This window comes from Seriola lalandi, unplaced genomic scaffold, assembly GCF_002814215.2.
Source record: "Seriola lalandi dorsalis isolate HSWRI2012SDOR001 ecotype SW California unplaced genomic scaffold, Sedor1 jcf7180002054592, whole genome shotgun sequence".
NCBI lineage: Eukaryota > Metazoa > Chordata > Actinopteri > Carangiformes > Carangidae > Seriola > Seriola lalandi.
The window spans coordinates 206354-226411 of NW_019525145.1; the positions used below are offsets into that span (position 1 = coordinate 206354).

Genomic DNA, 20058 nt, shown 5'->3' on the forward strand with positions numbered 1-20058 from the left:
ACACACCTCCACCTCCACCTCCGCCCTCAGGTTCCCCCCTCTCTCTCTCTCTCTCTCTCTCTCCGGCTCCAGTCGCCGCTCGGTGCGCTCCACATATGGTTCTCCTCCGGCACATCTCCATCGCCCTGACCGCCGCCGTGGCTGCCCTGGGCTCCGCTCTCTTCATCGCCTTGAACTACTTCTACAGGAGGCGAATATGGTCCCCACAGGCGGAATACTGCACGATCAAGGAGGTGGGACAGCATGTTTCTAATTGACCCCCCCTCCCCTCCCCTCCATCCATTTTTTTATTTTTATTGTATTTTATTTTATTCCATTAATACTCAGGTGTTTCACTTAGACCGGAAGGAGGTTAAGAGGCTGTCATTACATCTGACTGAGGGAAAAGCTGCTGAGTTATGATGATTATAACTGAGGTGATGGTGATGAAGGTGGTGAAGATGTCATGATGGAGGTGATGATGGTGGTGATGAAGATGATTTTGATGATGCTGGAGCTGATCATATTTCAAAATAAGAGGATGTGAATGGAGAGAATGAGGAGGAGGAAGATGGTGCTGCTGCTGATGAATAACTGATGTGTGAAGGATGTGATGATAGTGATGATGCTGATGATGATGATGATGATGAAGGTAACACTGATTGAAGAGAAGTACATTGTGATGATGATGATGATGACGGTGAAACCGCTCATAAAGAGGAAGATGTGCCACTAAATATAAAGATGATGAAGAGGTTGATGGTAATGATGATGATGGTATGGACGGCACTGATGATGAAGATGACGTGATGATGGTTTTGATGATGTCACTGACTATGAGCACGTTATAAGCAGACGACGGTGGCGAAGTATAATATGATGATGATGGTATTGATGACTGATGGTGAGGATGAAAACCATAATAATGATGAAGATTGTTTTGGGTTTTGATTGTGTTGTCATGGTGATAACGATACAGAGGTTGGTGATAATGATGGGGATGGTGAAGGCTCCGACCAACCGTTCTCCATCTCTATGTTACGATTGGTTAATTGATTAATCGTCAAATCGATTCTTTACACTCAACGATTTTGTTTTAAAACGCGTCTCTTCTCCTGCGTTTCCTCCTGCCGTCCACACTGCCGCAGTTTTCCAGCCCTGAAAACTGAGAGTTTCAGAAACGCTGCTGAACCCGTTTTATTTTGAAAACTCCGAGCTTGTGTTGTCGTCTGGAAAACGGAGACCTGTAGACGATCTGCTTCCTGTTTACACCGGCCCAGCACGTGCTCAGTGTACGTGAATGATCATGTGACGTGCGTTTTCAGGTGTGTTGGATTGAAAACATAATTTTAGAGTTGTGTGGACGGAGCCAAAGACAACAGAGAGTGAACTCCTGATGCTGGTTTTCTCAGAATTTCTCTGCCATGTTTGTGTCTGTGTCTGATTGTGTCTGTTAGACTCGAGTCTTCGAGAGATCCTTGAAGATGGAGAGAGATGCCCCCTGTTCCGGTCACATTAAGTTGCTAGTTCCACCATCGGAGAATCACAGACCAGAACAGTCTGGACTGAGACTGCCTTGTTGACAGCCCTTGGAGGAACGCAGTTTCCGAGAAGGAGCATAATCCTGAATGGTTCAGACCCAGAAGTCCCTCTGGGTAGCCATCGGAGATCAATGAGCGGCTGGTCTGTAAAGCAAAGAAATATGATGATAAATAATGTAACAATCATCGACAGACACGGAGAAATCAAAAGGAAAGTCTGATTTCAGTGATGCAGATCATAAACTGTGCTGCGGCTCAGTGATTAGATGAAGAAGCTGAATCCTGCTGAGTGGTTCAGACAGCCAGGAATCAAACTGTGTTCATCCAGGTGAAGCTGTGAGCCGCTGCATTGTGAAGGAATCCAAGACAGAAGAAACCTGGGCTCATATCCTGAGTGTGATTAAAACCAAGACTCAAAGCTGAGATAGTAACGTGCAAATCCTCATCAAAAAAGCTGCCAATTGACTAAACAATGAATCGACTCTAATTGCTGCTGTTGAAAAGAGACAGAAAAAGAAGATGAGGATGATGTTGGTGGTGAAGTTTCCAAAGCCTGAGAATGAGCAGATGTGTGTTTCCGTTTGACGTGATGCAGTTGAGGTGATGCGAGGTTTGCTCCGTCAGATTCCTGCAGAGACAGACAGAAGTGAAGCAGCTGGGTGACTTGATGAATGATTCTTGAACGCAGCACTACAGCTGCAGACTGAATCTCTTAATAAAATCTATTTGCATATCTCTAATCTTGTTTCCTGGATTCAATCAGCAGCAGCCTGTAATAGGCTTAGCCTGCTTTATCTGGCTCAGTCTGTCTGCGGTGGATAATGTTGTCAGTGTCTGGCAGCAGCTTGCTGCAGAGGGGGACTTAAATGTTTTCATCCCGGGAGCCAAAGTGCAACGAGATGCATTGTAATCATGTTTCCCGGCTTCGGAGAGCAGGGGAGTTGACTAACAGCGTGTTTTTGACCTCAGGGGGTTTCAGTGGGCGGGAGGGATGCACCTGCTCATTTACACAGCAACAAACAATCACAGCAGAAGAAGATTCAGCCGCATCCCACAAGGGATTCAAACTGCAGACCCAGACACGAGGGGATACATGCACTTATTGGACTTCTCCTGTGTTTTATTTGAAGTGTTGATCCATAAGAAGATATGTTTGTGGTTTTAAGAACCAAAAACCATCTCAGTGTAGTTTTACATCTCCTCTCTCAGGCTTCTCTCTCGAGCTCTAACAACAGGTCAGTGAGCCAATCAGAAGAGAGGAGGCTCTGAGCCTCTCTTCTGATTGGCTGACTGTTTTCTAAGTGATCCAATAAAAATACAGCAGATTTCAGGTAAAAACACCAAAGAAACCATGCAAGAAACCAAATCCTGCAAAGGTTTGGACGGTGGGTCCAGGTGGGCGGGGCTTGGTGACTGCTTTGTTGTGACATCACAAAGTTCCAGAAGTCCTGACGGCTGGTTTTAAGGCTCAGTTTCTGAATACAGGCTGTGTGCATTTCTCTGTGGACTGAGGCTTTGATACTTTCACAGTATTAATATAGAAGCTAGAGCTGATCTATAATCACACTGCACATGGACAGAGACCTTTAGACTATATGGGACCTTTAAGACAACGCCACTGGTCAAACCATGGTATTTATATAAATCAATAATATGAAACAGAAAAAAAAGCTTTCAACAACAAGTGTTGGGTCAAGTTGTAGGAAGTACGGTCACGATCTCTCCTTTTGTTCCTGAGTTACAGCGTTGAGTAATGGCCAGAAGTGTTTTAGCAGAACATTAATATGGCACAGTGACGTTGACCTTTGACCTCTTGGATATAAAATGTCATTAGTACTCGTAGTATGAGGCGGTGTTATCATAAGATAGAGTGTTTTGTTGTTGTTAGGTTGAGTGGTCATAGAGGGAGATGATGATTGTTTCAAATGACACACACACACACACACACACACACACACAACAACAACAACACACACACACACACACACACACACACACACACACACACACACACACACACACACATCAGAAATGTGTGAGTTGATGCTTTCAGAAACCGCTCCTCAGAAACGTGACGTCACGGAGGCTACGTCCATTTTTACATACAGTCTGTGGCGTTTCACCAAACCTCAACACAGTAATTCAAATATGGCGACACAAGTGAGCAATACAGAACGTACAACGGTTTATTCATTTATTAATCCTTTTTGCAAAATTAAAATCAATTAATTTTCTGCCTTATTGCCTTTAATTAGTGAGTCATATCAGCAGTAATTAAATGTCGAAGGTGATCCGCACTCCGCTCCCTCCTGCTCTGACGATGCCGCCACTATCACTGTCGCCACGTAAACATCATCTGCTGAATGCAACAAGTTGATGTCGAATGACGGTGCGGACGTGAAGTCACAACATTTGATCACAGAGGAATTCCTGGAAGACGAGGGAGTGATGATACGTGACAGAATTAGAGGATCGCAGTTTCCCTCCTCTCCTCAGTAAATCGCTGGCTATAGAGCTTCCATGTGATAAAGCCCTTTGTGTTGCCGAGCGTCCTTGAGCAAGACGTTAAATCCCTCCCTGACAGATCCAGCAGTGCAGATCCGCAGCTCTTTTCCTTTCCCTCCCTGTGGAGCAGAAAAACAATAGAAATCAATACAATATCACTGTGTTTATGGGAAAAGTCTGAACTGAGTGAGTTTGAAACCTGAAAGAAAAAATGCTTGTGAAGAAACGGAGCAGGAGATGAACGGCCGGCGCTCAGGTTTGATTTGAAAAAGTGTCAGATCCATTTGTTAATCAAAAGGAATAATCAGCGTGGAAGGTTTTTCGTTTGCTCTAAAAGCTTTTGATTAACGTCTCCTGTGTAAATCCTGGGGCCAGGTGAGCTCCAATCAGACGACAGGAGCAGAGAGCAGGTACTCTGTGGAAGAATTGATCACTTTGCACAAAATCCATGCTGATAAAGCTACAAGAAGCAGCAGCTCGGGCTCTGCAGCCTCAGCAGCCGCGGCGAGGCTTCAACACTCTCAGGGTTTGAGGTTTTGTCTCCCAGTGAGCTGCATCAGCCAGAAATACACAGAGCTGTCTAAGCAACCATGTTGATCTGCCGCTGCGTTCGCTCAGCAACACCAGTCAGCGACTTCTGCAAGAAACACGTCCAGATTCATTCAATTCATCACAAAAACATCTCCGTAACTCCATCCTGCGACCTCTACCCGACACTGTGGTGTAGTCTTATCTGTCGGGGGATCAAATTAGAGCTGATTCTGAAGGTGTAATTATGAAAATGAAATAAATTCATCTTTAAGGTCCGATCGACCATCAGCAAAGTGAAGTTAAGTGATATTTTTTAATAAAGATGCTGAAACCGACGCGTCTCGGCTCTGAAAGGGCTGATAGGAATTGCTAATCAACTTTGCACGTGTGCAACACGGCATGAATAAAGACTAACCTTGTGTGACTTTTAAAAAGGAAGATGACTGACGTGCGTGGGATCTCCGGGGGACCGAGGGTTCCCGGCGCCTCGCGGGCGCAGAGAGAGCACGGATGGTTTTCAATCCGGTTGCTAACCTTTACCGACTGTCAGTCTTTCCTCAGAGAAACGCAAGCACTCTGCAGGTCCTTTTAAAGAGGACCTATCATGGCCGTTTTCAGTGTTAATCATTTCATTCTTGGTGTCTACTAAATGAGATTTACATGCTTTAATGTTCTGAAAAGACTTTATTTTTCTTCTTCTGTACATCTTTTACTGTCCTCTACTCACCCTCTGTCTGAAACGCTCTAGAGAAGCAGTCGGGCTCACATTAAAAATGAAGCAGATTTCTACAGGCAGTTGAGAACATGGTGTCTTTTCGGCTTTTTGGCTACAAAACTAAAGAAAACTTTTCATTATAATTAGTTATGTTGGGGGGGGGGTTGTGCCAAGCTTGCAGGGGGGCGTCCAGGTTGCAGGTGGGCGGCACCAGCAGAGGTATTGACGTCAATAGGACCAGGAAGTAATGGCTGGACTCCCAACGAGGCGTTTCATACAAAGGAGAATATTGGGTTGTTACCCTGACAGAGTTTCTCCCTTTGGTGTAAACTGTGATCCTTGTGACTCTGGAGAACATTTGCATGTACAAAAAACCTACATAACACAGAAAGGTAAAACTCAGAAAAGCATAATAGGTCCCCCTTTAATAAAGAGCAGGGTCATCATGATGCTGCTCAGTGATGTGTTTTATTAAAGTGTGATATCAGGAGTTTTACCTCTAGAGGTTTGCAGATGCTGACTCATATTACTGAACATTATGAAGTGTCTTTTTGAACACACCCAGGGTCAAAGTCCCAACAGCCTGATGAAGTCAGTTTGATACATACTGATGATCCAGTCTGCGGAGGTGCCAATAATGAAGTTGATACTTGCTAATTGGTGTTTCATCTGCATTTATTAATCAATTTTTCAATAGTTTAATCTGCAAAATTAAAAACAAGACGAGGTCAAAACCTATTTTATGTCTGGAGAGCAACGTATTAGCATTCGAGTGTTTCAGCTCTTTATCCGTTTGCTTCTCTCCTCCTTTCTGTATTTTAATACGGCTGAATTCACAATAGTAATGTTCTCATTTACATGTTTTTCTGTTTCTGTTGTTGTCTGCTGCTAAAATCCTGATTCCATAACCACAGTGTGGGACTCTCTTTTATGGGAAGTAGCTAAAGTTTATCCAAAATGTTGATGTGAAATGTTGAAAATGCTCGGTGCTTTTTTGGTCTCTAAATCTAGCGACACATGCTAAGTTGCTAACACTACAAGCTTTAAACTCCCCCTAATAGTAACTGTGTGTGGCAATTCATTTTGAAAGAGGAACGGCCAATAGGGAAGATCCAACACTCAGCCGGTTGACCAATCGTGTAACTTGATCATTCACTCAGTCAGTCAGTCATTTGACATTCATGTTTACGTTTACATCCAGCTACAAAAAGAGTGGAGTTTGATGACCACGATGTCCCATTGGATACACCGATGTTCAGTTTACAATAATATGAAATACAGAAAAGTGGCAGGTCTGGTGGAAAAACTCAAACCAGCAGAGTGGAGGCTAACATGCTTTTGAATGTGATGTTTAAAAAGTCATGTGTTGGTGTCCACATACTTTTGGCCATGTAGTGGACCTGAAGTTGTGGTGTAGATGTAGGTTATATTGGAGGACCTGGAGACCCGCAGCATGGCTCTATGTGCTAACACTTATGACACTGTGTTCATATTCAGATTTGGTTGGCTGTGTAATGAGCACGGAGCATTTACACCGTGTAAATTTACTCTATTTGTAAACCTAAGGCAAACCTCCAAACCCCCGCTCGTCTTGAAAGTGAGCAAATAACCTCATTTAGCGCTGAATAAATTATGTGTTAATAATTTTTGCCTCAAGTCTACATTTCTGAACGTCTCTGTAATCTGCCCGCAGGAGGAGGAGGAGCGAGGAAAGCGCCAGGTCCTGGTCCTCGGTCTGGACGGCGCCGGGAAGAGCAGCATGTTGCAGGGTCTGACCCCCGGGGAGCCGGCGGCCAAAAGGGGCCGCTGCCGACCCACCCGCGGCTTCAACTTCATGAGCCTGAACGCCCCCGCCTGTCAGCTGGACTTCCTGGAGAGTAAGACTCCCTTTTATCCCTCCGTATCAAACACTGCAGGCACTGTGTGGAGTCTTGGGTTTTATCAGACAGCATGAAGTGGGGAAATGGAAAGAGCTTTTTACCTCTCTGTTCAGTACAGTCGGCCATTTGTTTCATTAAACACGCATGGTAGCCGACAACGCCACGGACATGTCTGAGAGAGTCCGCACAACGTCATTTAGCAGGTTAGCTTGTTAGCTTGTTTACATTATTACACATTCACCTTGTATGGGTCACATGACGTGGAATCTATTAAAAATGATCATTTATAGTTGTAATAGTACAATTTACTAATATATTCTTTTTTCAATGGCTTTCATGTGACGGAGTGGTTCACAGTATAATGTGTAATCTGTAATTACACGGTCTCATAAAGACACATCGCTCTTTATTCTACATTTCTTCCATAAATTTTTTTTTTTCAATGGTTTTCATATGACCGAGCAGTTCGTGGTTTATTCTAAAATATGTAATCACATGGCCCAAAGAGGACACATCACTCTTCTATTCTACATTAGTACTTGTTCTGTTTATTCATATTTCTTACATAAGTATGACTTTGTTTTTTCAATAGATTTCATGTCATATGACCCAGTGGCTCCATGGCCCAGTGAGGGAACAGTCCTTTATAATAAATGGTATTAGTCTCTGAAGTCACTCTCAGTGGTTTTGCAGGAGGCTGGGAGGTGAGCTAACCGACCTCCTAAACTTATATAAAGATGGACGTAGCCTCCGTGACGTCACCCACAGGTTTCAGATTGAGCTGCTCTGCCGTCGCCATCTTGGCAGCGCCTTACTCCGCCTCTAACTCCCAGCTAATCCAAATATGGGCAAAGAGGTGGGTCGCGGTTGGAACCAAGACTTCAGTGCAGGTTGGTTTAATAACCTGTTAGCATCGTTAGCACAGCTAGGCGTCTTGCTCGAAGGCTAACCCAAGGCTAATTCATTTACTGGCTAATTATGCAGAACTTTAAGCCTTAATACAATTAAAACAGAGTTTAATTTATAAAAATTCACCCCCGTACAGTTGTCATGAAGGAAGACATTAGTTATAGTGGCCAAAACTGTTTTTATACCAGGCTGTAAACATGTTTATTTCTGCTGTAAAGTTGGATATTTTATGGGAGTCTATGGGGATGATATCATTATTAGGTCATTAGAGGAACTGTGGTTTTCTTTTAGGAAAATTGTGTGAAAGATCATGTGAAATTTTTTTGTTCATGCTGTATTTTCTTCTGAAGCATGATGCATTAGAAATATGTTGTGTATTTCGTTGATAGGTACATTTTGTATTTGAAAAACAAAATTCATTAGTATGTCAATGATGTTTCGTGTATTAAAACCACACTGTGTTAGTGAATTGTGGGGCATTTGCAATAAATGCTCTGTTTGTTTGTGAAGTTTTGGCTTGAAATTACCTCCACAGAGCCGCCCCACAGGCAACATATGTACCCTGGTAACTCTGCGGAAAGCATAGGGCAGTAGCGATGCCTGAAGGACAGACTCGGGGAACAAATGACTCGGTTGTTCAACTCGCACAATCACAGATGTGAAGCAAACGAGCGAAAACCGCCTAATGACGATTACACGAACGACATTCAGCAGATGGAAGAAGAAGCATGGAGATAGCATAGAAATCGAGATAGATAACAACGTTTTACAGCACCACAGGAGTGTGTTGATCAGCACCCGAGGAAGTATTCAGATCTTGAAAATCAATGTATTTAAAGTACAACTGAGGCTGGCAGGAATTTGACCGGTAGCTTTCGGTCATGAACTCAACCGCTTGACAAGTGGAAAAGTTTGAACTGTTTGGGGTCTAGTTGGTTGGGAACCATGAAAATCTGTCAAATAGCCGTCGACCATATTTCTATCTGGATCAAAATTTTGGGCTGTAATTGATTAAAAATCTGTAGAGAACATAAAGGACGAGTGTGTTTGGTTGTTGTTCAGAAGTTGATCACAGTTTCAGTTGCAGCTGCTGCATCCATCACTGCCAGCACTTTCTGTATCGTCCTTATTTGTTCATTGATTGGGGGAAACTTCAACAGCAGTTTTTTTGGGATCATGGAAGTGAACACTTAAACTTTAACTGCAACTGTGACCTCGAACGAACAAATCAAACCAGAATGGCAGATAGGTCCAGGTAGGCTGTGTTACATCTACAAACACATAAATCCTCCTGATTATCATTCGTCTGAAAGCCACAGCGCTGCACTAAAAATAACACACATGACTTTGCGCTTCATTCACTCTGAGTCCTGAGTGTGAGATGTGGAACTGCAGCCGGCCTTCAGAGCGAGTTCCTGCGGACGCATTCGGGGGAACGTGTCACGTTCAGCGGCTGATTCATTCACGATCTGAACACGGAGATCGCTGGAGTCTTTGTCTCGGTGACATTGACGCACAGGCGTGTAGACAGCTCAGTGCAGACTCAGAGGCCGTACAGTGCACGAGGACTGACGAGTTTCTCTTTAGGAAGTCCGTGGGGAAAATCCAGCTTAAAAGCCTTTAAACTCCACATGAAAAGATACAGATCAGATCCGTTAGAGAAGCGTTTTTAGGCTCTTGGGTTTGTGCTAAAGGGAAGTGCAACTCAGAATCAGGAGGAAGTTTCTAACATGTACAAACTGTGCGTGTGGTTCTTTCCTCTTTGGTAAACACGCTTGTGTCAGTACAGTATGTGCTAGTTTTCCTCTTGGTTTGAGGAAGTCCATCAGCTCTGGTGTTGAGAGCATTAAAGAAACAGCCCCTGTATATCCTCATATACTAAATGTTTATTGTGTTCAGTTTTTCTTCAGGAGCAGATCAGTTTCAACCTACTTTCACTCAGGTTTTTATCTTCCTGTGAATGAAAAAGTTGTGTTTAGAGTAAAGAGCCTGGAGACAAATGCAAATGAGCTGCTGATTATGCAGAAGTCTCCATGTATAAAAACATGAAATTATGAAACTCCTGTTAGAGAGTGTTGGGTGCAAACAGTATTTCTTAAAAAATGATTTTCATGTTTTACCTCCTTTTTTCTTTGTAAGATTCAAACTAAACATCAATAAGTTCATTTTTTTCTCTTCTTTTTGGAAAAATAACACACCCAAAGTATCTACTGTCGCAGTTCATATTCAAGAAATTGAAGTAATTGCTCATTAAACAGTGAAAATTATCAGCATGAATCAAACTGCAGCTTTAGTACTGTGTCTCAAAATGTTTTATTCTTTTAAAATGTGTGTGTTTGTTTCTGCTGCTGCAGCAACATCCCCAGCTGTGAGAAGCTGCTTGTGAGGTGCATTGTGGGACAACAGTCCATCGACACCACACTTAGAAGTCTAACATATTTGGTCTAATATGTGTCTCAGTGGCGTCTGCTTCCGGTGCTTTACACCTCCACCTCCAGCCTGTACGGTTCTCCGCTTTCATTCATGCTGCTTGCATCTGACATCCATCCATCCATCCATGCGCTGTTTCCTGCGCAGCCTCGTACATTACCTGCTACCCCCTGATGTGGACATCCTTTACAGATGCTCTCTCGTCATTGTGGGAGTTTCCAACACTGTAGTCTGTGCAGTGGACAAATCTCTAGCAAGGGCACCGGAAAGCGACTACTTGTGTAGTAACCTGCTGTCTCAGGGTGTTTTCACACCTGCACTATTCAGCCTGGTTAAACTCAACCCTGGTTCATTTTCCCCCCTTGGTACGATTCGTTCGGGCAGGTGTGAGAACAGTAATCTCCCTCAGGTGCAGACAGAGAAAGAGACGGAGCGGTTCGAGCGGACCCCCACGACCAGGTGAACTCACAAGTCTGAGCTCGACGGTTCCCACAACCTTCTTCCTGCATTTACTTTCCTACTCCAGACAATCTGACCAATCAGAGGAGAGAACGTTCTCACCCCGGTTTGTGATGATGCATTTTGGTTCACTTGAATTTTTCTCTGTGTGAAAGCAAACTAAACCTAGAAATTTACGTCACGCAGACCCTGGCGGACCCTCGAGAACTCCAGAGCGTGAAATGTAACACTGGTTCCAGTCCGTGGAAATACTGGATTTTAAACGTTTCAATGTGAGATCACAAAAATACCTTTGAAGATAGAAACTGCCTCTGGATAACAGCTTTTTAAAAAAAATAAGGTTTGAGGTGAGAAGTCAAGTGGCAGCGTCATGCAGGGAGTGCCGAGGGGCAAAAGCAAACAAATCCATAAAGAAACAGACTTCGCCACAACACTGGATCCATGTCTTGGGGTCAAAGTGGAATTTAGTTGGACTTTGGCTGCGAAACCGGTTTAAACCAGCAGCTGCGGCTTGTGTCGCTGCTCAGAGTGCAGCCACAATCTCCTGCGGGGAAAAAGAAAGTGACACCTCCATCATCGTCACTGAGGAAAATATCACCCCTGTGTGACTCAGTGTCTGCTGTGTGTGCAAATGTGGGTGTGCGTCTAATGAGGCGGCCCGTGGAGCAGCAGGACGACGGGTCCCGCTGAGAAACACAAGCTGCTCCTGCCGCCGAGCGTCAGGTCCGCCGCTCCGCACCTCATCACGTAAACAGTTATTTACTGCTGCCACATCACATCAACCGAAGGTATATCACTGCCCAGTTTCCTAGCAACATTCTCCATTAAGTCCGGCACTAATGAATTCTCGCCGCGCCACGCTGAGTTCGGAGGCGGCGGTGGCGAGGACCTGAAGTCATACCTGCTCATCATGGGAATCATGGGATGTGAAACCCTTCGTATACTGTGAAACTTTCCCTCCACTGAAGCTGGGGACTGAATATATATTAACAACTCTGTCCCCGTGACCATGTGATGCCTTTTTCTATCACAGTAAATCAGCCAGTTAAGTGACTGAGTCAACCACCGGTCCACAGAGCTGGACAGATAATGATCTGTGTGAACACCGTCCTCCAACACCCACTCGCTCTGAGCTCTGACTCCTCCGTGTTTTTAAACATGGAGGCTGCAGTACTGTACATTTATATGAGACCAAACAAATCAATGAATCATGTGCGCACAGACACCTATCTTTCCAAAAGGCCAAAATAAAACATGTCCTCGATTTTAATCCAGAAATGTAAGAATAAGGCCTCCGAGCACAAGAGAAGAAAAACAAATGGAGGAAAGAAAGAGGAGAAGACGCTCTAAGAAAAGGAGGAAAACAGAAAATAAATCAAAAACGCCCCGATGCTGAAGAATAACAAGAGCCTCTGAGTAACGGACGGAAACGAAAGAGCAAAAATAAAGTTCAAAGACGGCGAGGAAACTGAACAAATTGTATTAAAAGAAAAGAAAAAGCAGCTTCTCGGTTGTATTTTGCTCAGAGCTTCTCTGACGTCTCACGTCTGGAGGCAACTAGATGGGAAAAAAAATGAATCCAAACAATTTCCCCAGCAGGGGAACGTGGAGATAAATAACGGCCGCGTCGTCTCAGCCTATTTCATCCCTCAGTGAAAACTAGATTAGTCCGGTGCACATCTGAAATTAATCTGTGACCAATTTGTTGAAAGCAGGAATGCCAACAGTTTATCTACAATTCAGCTTATCGTCCTGATTTATGTTAAAGCCTTCTCTTCTTCTTTTCACTGCAACACAAAGGAAAGTGGCAGAAAAACATCTGCTAACCGCCTCGAGCGAGGCGATCAGTCAGGGCCGTGTGGCTGGTTTTCTGTAGCTGACCTTGCAGCCGCAGTTTCTCAGTGTCGATCAATAAAAGAACATTTCTTTGGATCCCGTTTGACTCTGAGCGCCCTGTTGGTTCTGCTGCTCTACACTTAAATATATAAATCTTACACTTTGGGTAGACAGACCCCTCGGGATGTTATAGTTAAATAACAGGCCACTCCCTTCTCATTACAGCCTCATTTAATTATGGAAAACCCCCCAATGTAAAACAACTGCTATGTCACAAAAGACTGACGAGACTTTTCTTACGATCTTTAAAGATTTAGATTTTTCTCCAAACAATGGAAAACCAGATTTTAGTGCTGAACACAAATTAAAGCTCCATATTTTCCTCTTCTCCAGTGTTTTATTTTGAAGTGTTGATCCATAAGAAGATATATTTGTGGTTTTAAGAACCAAAAAACCATCTCAGTGTAGTTTGACATCTCATTTCCAGGCTTCTCTCTGGAGCTCTAGTAACAACAGGTCGGTGACTGACTGTCTTTTAAATGATTCAGATTTCAGGTAAACACTCAGAGAAACCAAATCCTGCAAGGTTTGGATGGTGGGTCCAGGTGGGCGGGGCTTGGTGACTGCTTTGTTGTGACATCACAAAGTTACAGGAAGTCCTGACGGCTGGTTTTAAGGCTCAGTTTCTGAATACAGGCTGTGAAATAGTACAAAACAGAATAAAATCAACTCCCACACGCTGTCAACATTTTGAATTTAAAATGTTAAATTAAATTTCACCCTGAAATACCTGATGAAGGTTGCCTGACCAATTAAATTCATAAATTCAGTGTTAGTGTTGAGAGTATGTGGGTTGTTTTTATTTTTGTGCGCTGAGATTCAGTCATAATCTCGGGAACACATACAGTACCTGTGATTTAAAAAAAAAAAAAAAAAGAAAAGCTTTCGACCATATCCCATGATCTTCTTCAGAGGATGGAATGTAACTTACATATGTAATTTTGAATTGGTCACATGATCAGAAACGACCGTTTATTAAGAATGAAATTCCATGTTTTGAATCGGTTCGTTAAGAAGGACTGAGAGAAAGTTTCGTAAAAAGGCAAGCAAGTAGACCTTGAGTTCAGAATATTTCACCACAGATACCATCCAGATTCATTTCAGAAGCCGAAAGGCATATGGAGATTAATTTAAGTTGTACAAACAGAAATCACACACACACACACATGCAAATTAAGATGATTTGAAATGTATAAATTAAAGCCAAATAAACCCCTAAAAAACTCCAGAATAGCTTGTTAGAGGAGGCCGTACAAGTGAAACAGGGAAAGGTGTGAGAATATGTATATGTAATATGAATGTTTGTGTTTCGTGTGCTGCAGTTGGCGGCGGCGAGGACCTGCGGCGCTACTGGTCCGACTACATGAGGAGGACTCACGTTCTGGTGTATGTGGTGGACTCCGCTGACAGGAGCCGCCTCCCAATGGCGAAGGATGAACTGCACCGCCTCCTGAGGGTGGGGCCGCAGATGCCCGTGGTCATCCTAGGAAACAAGCAGGTAAACCACCTGTTTATCTCTTCTTAAAGGGCCGCACCCACAATTTTAACTAACACACAATGATAATTAAATTAATCTTTATACTTTGCAGAAATGAATGGAAATCAATGGCTGCCTTGAACATTTAGACAAATACATCAAAAATGTAAAACTTTAGAGCATGTGTTTAAAACTACAAGGCGGAAATGTTCCTGTGGATGAACTGGAGCTCAATATTAGTGAAAATAGAAAAGGGAACAGCAACAGGATGCTCATGTAAAAGCCATCACACTGGTATTCTGGTTAAAATCCCTCGAGTTAACACTAAAAAAAAAAAATTAAATTAGGCTAAAAATAAAAGTAAATGTGGACAAAATGACTTATTGGAGTGAGCGGATACGACGTCATTCCCTCTTCATTTATCCAGCGATGATGATCCATCGCACTCCTGAAATAAACATTTCCACATTACCTCCTCGGCTCGTATTTCTTCACTCTGCCCGGCACTTGTGAAATTATACATGACCCTTCGAGGGAAGAGGGAATATTTGTCACGCGTGCTGTCAGAGCGACGCAGCTTTCATCCTCCTGCTCTGAGATAAAAAAAATAAACCTCAATGCTTCATTCGTAATAAAAATCGCTTCAGTTCAAGATGAATATCGAAATGTTCTGTACAGAGCAGGTGCAGCGTGAAGGTAATTCTGAAGTATATCATGGTTAAACCATCCAAATCAAGAGGTGCTTTAAACCACTACAGGTGTGAAATTAACACACTCTCCCTTCACTGCTTTCATCTTGAAGATTAATAAGGAAACTGGGAACATCAAACAGGAAGTCTCCCAGCGAGATGAAAGAGGGACTGGTGCATTTTTAAACTTATTGCCTATAAGATTTGTAATCCAGATCGTCTCTCAGGTTCAACTGCTGAGCTTTGACATGAGAACGTCAAAATGCTCGACACAAATGCAATATTTTACTCTAAGTACGGTCTTGGAGGTTTTCTAAAAGACACATGAAGAATGAAAACATAACTTCCTCCTTGGTGAATGTGAGATCAGGCGAGTAGTTTTCAAAGCAGAGCTGTACCGTGTGACAGTAATGAAATGAGAGAAGACAAGCCGTGATGGATGACCAGTGTGAACCCTCGGGGGTTTAAGGGCATTTTCTTGATTTCTTCATTATTTTTTTAACTTGCATATAACATAACACTCGAGTGTTTTATATCTCAGCAGCTGTGCAAAGAGATAATTCGATAATCCAAATGCTGAAAAATTGAAGCCTGTTTGCACTTCTTCAAATATCTTGTGAAAACACAACTTTACTTAGTTTATGGAAAACACCTTCGTTCAGCTGTAAAAAAAAACCTTTGTTGTCCTGTGCAAATGATGCAGGTAAAATAAAAGAAGCAACGTCTTCAGTGGGAGGAGCTCTTTTTTTGACAGCGATACTCTCTCTCACCCACCACTACTTTGTTCTCTGCCTCGGCACTCGCTCTGTTTAAACAGCACAAAGGATGTTTCCAAGCAGAACCTGTGTGTTGGAAAAGATGTGGTGCGAAGAAACGAGGCGGACATCTATAGACTCAAGCCTGGGTTGAATGGTTTGTGTAGGAGGGCGGCATTAACTTCACTGTCTTCGCATATGAGTTTTTATCAGAACCGAGACATTCACCGTTAGAAAATGTGACATGTGGTTATTTGCAATGACACGCCGTGAAGTATTACGCAAGTTAATGATAATTACATTCTTACTTACAAAGCCAAGTCCGCTTCATCAGGTTGAATACATTTGTTGGTATTGTCAGATATCAAGTAACATAAGGTCTTTCCTTGATGGCCAAAGCCACCGAGACAAGTACGTCCTTTACAAACATGTCCTCTGGCAGAAACCATGCAATTTGTGTGGTACGAGGCCCTCGTGTTCCTGTGGTTCTGTACCACATGCTCCTCTGGTAAATTACTGTGGTACTCAGTGGCTGGTGTGATATTTTGGGACGTTTACCACAGGATTGTATCTCAGGCGTTTGGGTACTGTACCGTACGTTCTGTGGTATTGTACTATACATCCTGTGGTACTATACCACGTGCTTATGTAGTAAATTCCCGTATTACACAGATACTTGTGTGGTATTTATCCTAGAAAGTGCAGTTTGTGGTAAATCTGTGTTATAGTGTCACAATTTCTGTGATATATTATTATTAGAAAATTTTTAAGAGTATTTTTTACCAAAATATGGCTGCATGTTGCGTCTGTTTGTTGCTAGTACAGCTAACTGCTAGCATTTGTTAGCTAGTTGATGTAGGAAACCAACCTAGCAATAAACAAAAGCTGTGTTAACCATATTTTTGCCACAACACTCAAATTTGCAATAGTAAAGCTAAACACAGCTTCTGCTGAGTTTCACATTTGTCGCACACAACCACGTTAGCTTATTTTAGCCTTGAACGGCAAACGCAAACAGTGCTGAGGAGAGGGGTGTTTATTGCTAGCTTTGTTAGCTGTTAGCTGTTAGCAACAAAATCATCTCCACCAAACTGTTAAAACATGATGAACACAGCCTCTGTTTGTTAGCATGGTCAGCTGTTGATGCTACCAAACTAACTAAGATGTTGAACAGATTTGACTTTGATAGAAACTCATCTGAAATATAGTTTATTTAAAAAATGTAGATTTCTTGTCAAACAGGGTTTTAACTGGTTTCACGCTCTTCACAGGATAAACCCAACGCTGTCAGTGTGTCGGAGCTACATGACGCCTTGTCTCTGGGCTCTGTGACCGAGGACAGGAAGATGTTCCTCTTGGCCGCCCAGCTGGGTTCGGATGGAGCCCTGAGGAACTCCCACCAGGGCCTGGACAACATCCAGGACCTCCTGCTCCAGCTCGTCTGATTTCAGCCCCCCCCCTCCACACACACACACACACACACACATACACACACACACACATACACACACACACACACAGGGAAGAAGAGGAGGAGATGGAGGCACAGAAACAAAGGGATGGCTTAAGGACATCCTCCTCTTCCTCCTCCTCCTCTTCCTTATATAAGCTTTGGCTTATTTGAGGCAGAGGAGGAGGAGGAGGAAGAGGAGGAGGAGGTGATAAAGGCCTTCGAGACAGAGGCAGAGGGTTTTTTTTCTTATTGAAGAAGATGAGATTGAGAAGATGGGAAGATGCCTTCAAGTACCTCCTCCTTTTCCTCCTTCTGTTCAAACTACCTCATCTCTTCCTCCTCCTTCATTACACTTTTCCTCCAACTCGTCTCGTCACCCTCGCCGGAGAAGAGGAGGTGGCGAGTGAGGAGGACGAGGGTTTTAATCACAGACCTGTGACTCAGAACCACAGAGTTCGCCTCCTGCCGACGACTCAGACTTCGAACTAGTCTTAATGTCAACCTGTTACAGGTTTATTTAAGCATGTAGATTACACTGTATAGAAGATGTGAACTGAAATATGTCAAAGATTGTAGACGCATACACAGATTTTCTTTGGTTTGCTGTTTTCCGAGAGTCAGCAGAGCAGAACAGGCAACACTCAGCGTTGCCAGGTTGGAGGCCCCCGGGGACCGACACTGCACCAGCTCCGTGAATTTCAGCGACTCGGTTTAATAGATACTCGCCGACCTCTGCACGGAGGCTTTTCTGAGATCTAGGGGAATTTTGTGAGGGGGATTTAAAGGGACTCCCCCTGACATTTTAAAAAGCAGAGTTATTTCTCCTCTCACAACTCTTGTCAGGTTTCTTCACGACAGCTTGAGAGCATTTTAAGATTCAGTGTCTGAAACCACAACCTCTCTGTGAGTATAGTTTCTGGATCAAGTCAGTCCAGACTGTTTTCATCGTGACATTTAACATGTAGTCCGAACAACAAGAAAAACTGTCCCTGAATCACTTGCTAAAGCTCCTAAGGCCATATTTCACACGGCACGAATGAAGCCGACGATGTACTCAACAAACACTTGATGTGCATCCACTGGGTAGCAGATGTGTAGGATGAGGTCGGTGTTATTCTGTTTTTCTTCTCATCAGCAAATCCCACGAAAAGACCAAAACCAAAAAAGATGTAAATCTTTGAAAACAGCTCAGAAATATATTTTATTTTTTAAGTTTTTACTAGTGCATTTTTGGGGACTATTTTCAGCAGTGGATTAATACACATTAAATGCTCTAGTAAGTATTTGGGGCAGCAGGATGTGCGTGGTGTGTGTGTGTGTGTGTGTGTGTGTGTGTGTGTGTGTGGGACTGAGTCAAAATAAACTTCAGTGTGTGTGTGTGTGTGTTTATAATAACGAAGCAACATGTCACCCACCCACGACAGTGTGACTCACTGATCGTTTTTTGGACGACAATGGAGCTACACAGATAATACTCGTTCGTAGGATCGATTAATTGTTGGTTTTGGTCTTTTTCGTGGGAAATGTTGACAATGAGAAAAATACAGACTATCATCAGCTTCATCCTTTAATGTTTTTACTCATTATTCAGTCAGAAAAAAAAAGCATTAAGCGAAGATGAGATCAGCCAAATTCGTCACTCCATCTCTGTTTGCTTAAGGATTTGCGCACAATTTGGATTTCACATCCTTTTTAAGCCCAACACGCTCCGAGTCCTGTTTGCTCCACAGCTGTGCAGAATGTACCAGTATCCAGAAAAACACACATCCTTGAATGTCTCAGTGCAGATGTGACTGCTGAGTGTTTGACTCTGAAGCTACTTGTAAAGATAAACTGCAGTTGGCTTGACTCTTGATTATTCTATCGCCGCCTGTGTGCAGCCATGTTTGCTTTTGACGCACAATCTTGTAATGAATGTGAAGTTTTATTCCTTTTGATGTGGCGTGGCTCTGCAGAAAATGTTTTCACAGCAAGTAAGATTTTAGTTGACTGCTGTATGTTTTTTTTTTTTTTCCTGTGTTGTGTAAAGGGAACTGCTGGATGTGAATTCAAGCATGTCTTCATGTTTTTATGTTCTCTTTTAAAACTTCAGCTGCAATTTTGGATTAAGTCTTGATGTGTTTTTTTTTCTTAAAACAACAGAAATCAACCAAAGTACAAGTGGAGAAAGAAAACCTGCCAATAAACACAGTTGTGTACTCGACCTATGTAGACAAAATGATCTGGAGCCACTGAGAAACAACACGGGAGGGATCTATACAGTGTCCTCCACAAGTTGAGTCTTCCCCTCCTGCGCCCGCCGCCTGGGCACGTCAATGCAAACACAAAGATAAAATCTATATATCCTCTGTAGCTGCCTGACCTTGTTTCGTCGGGCAAAGTACCACAACTGGTCAAACAGGAAGTTTGTGACAACTCACAGCTCGTCACCTTCATCTGAAGCTGGAATTAAAGATTATGATTATAAGCACTGACATGCTCATTAGCTTAAAGCAACATCTGTGTTCACAAATTAAAGTGTTCAGATGCGTCAGATTCGTTTTGAGATGCCAACATGTAATAAATCACTTAGATATTTGAGTAAATAAATAACAGGAGTGGTGTTATATGTGATTTTAACTTGCAGATCGAGCTCATATCTACACAAACTGGGTCTGAGAGTGTTGATTCATTAGTCAGTTAATAACCCAAACAAGCCAAGTCATTTCATTTTTAGATCAATGTTTTTCAGCTTGTTTATCAGATATGTGCACTGGAGGTTTCTTCAATGGACGTTCTCCACCAGAGCTCCTCATCACAACAACATGCATCCTCACATTTACTGATTTTCATCTGAGCT

General features: G+C 43.0%; 1 protein-coding gene across 1 annotated transcript; it reads left to right on the top strand.

Moving 5' to 3' along the window:
• The first annotated feature begins 6 nt into the window (after positions 1 to 6).
• On the top strand, positions 7 to 19322 carry arl10 (ADP-ribosylation factor-like 10). Its single transcript, XM_023419238.2, has 4 exons — positions 7 to 233; positions 6965 to 7148; positions 14168 to 14343; positions 17038 to 19322. Exons 1-4 carry the CDS (start codon positions 96 to 98, stop codon positions 17209 to 17211), a joined length of 672 nt encoding a protein of 223 aa, XP_023275006.1. The 5' UTR covers positions 7 to 95; the 3' UTR covers positions 17212 to 19322.
• Positions 19323 to 20058: the final 736 nt, after the last annotated feature.

Excerpts from the sequence above, each read along its gene's own strand:
- arl10 (XM_023419238.2), top strand. The coding sequence starts at position 96 with ATGGTTCTCCTCCGGCACATCTCCATCGCCCTGACCGCCGCCGTGGCT. Across the intron at positions 234-6,964 it reads AATACTGCACGATCAAGGAG|GAGGAGGAGGAGCGAGGAAA; the intron begins GTGGGACAGCAT and ends ATCTGCCCGCAG. Across the intron at positions 14,344-17,037 it reads TCATCCTAGGAAACAAGCAG|GATAAACCCAACGCTGTCAG; the intron begins GTAAACCACCTG and ends CGCTCTTCACAG.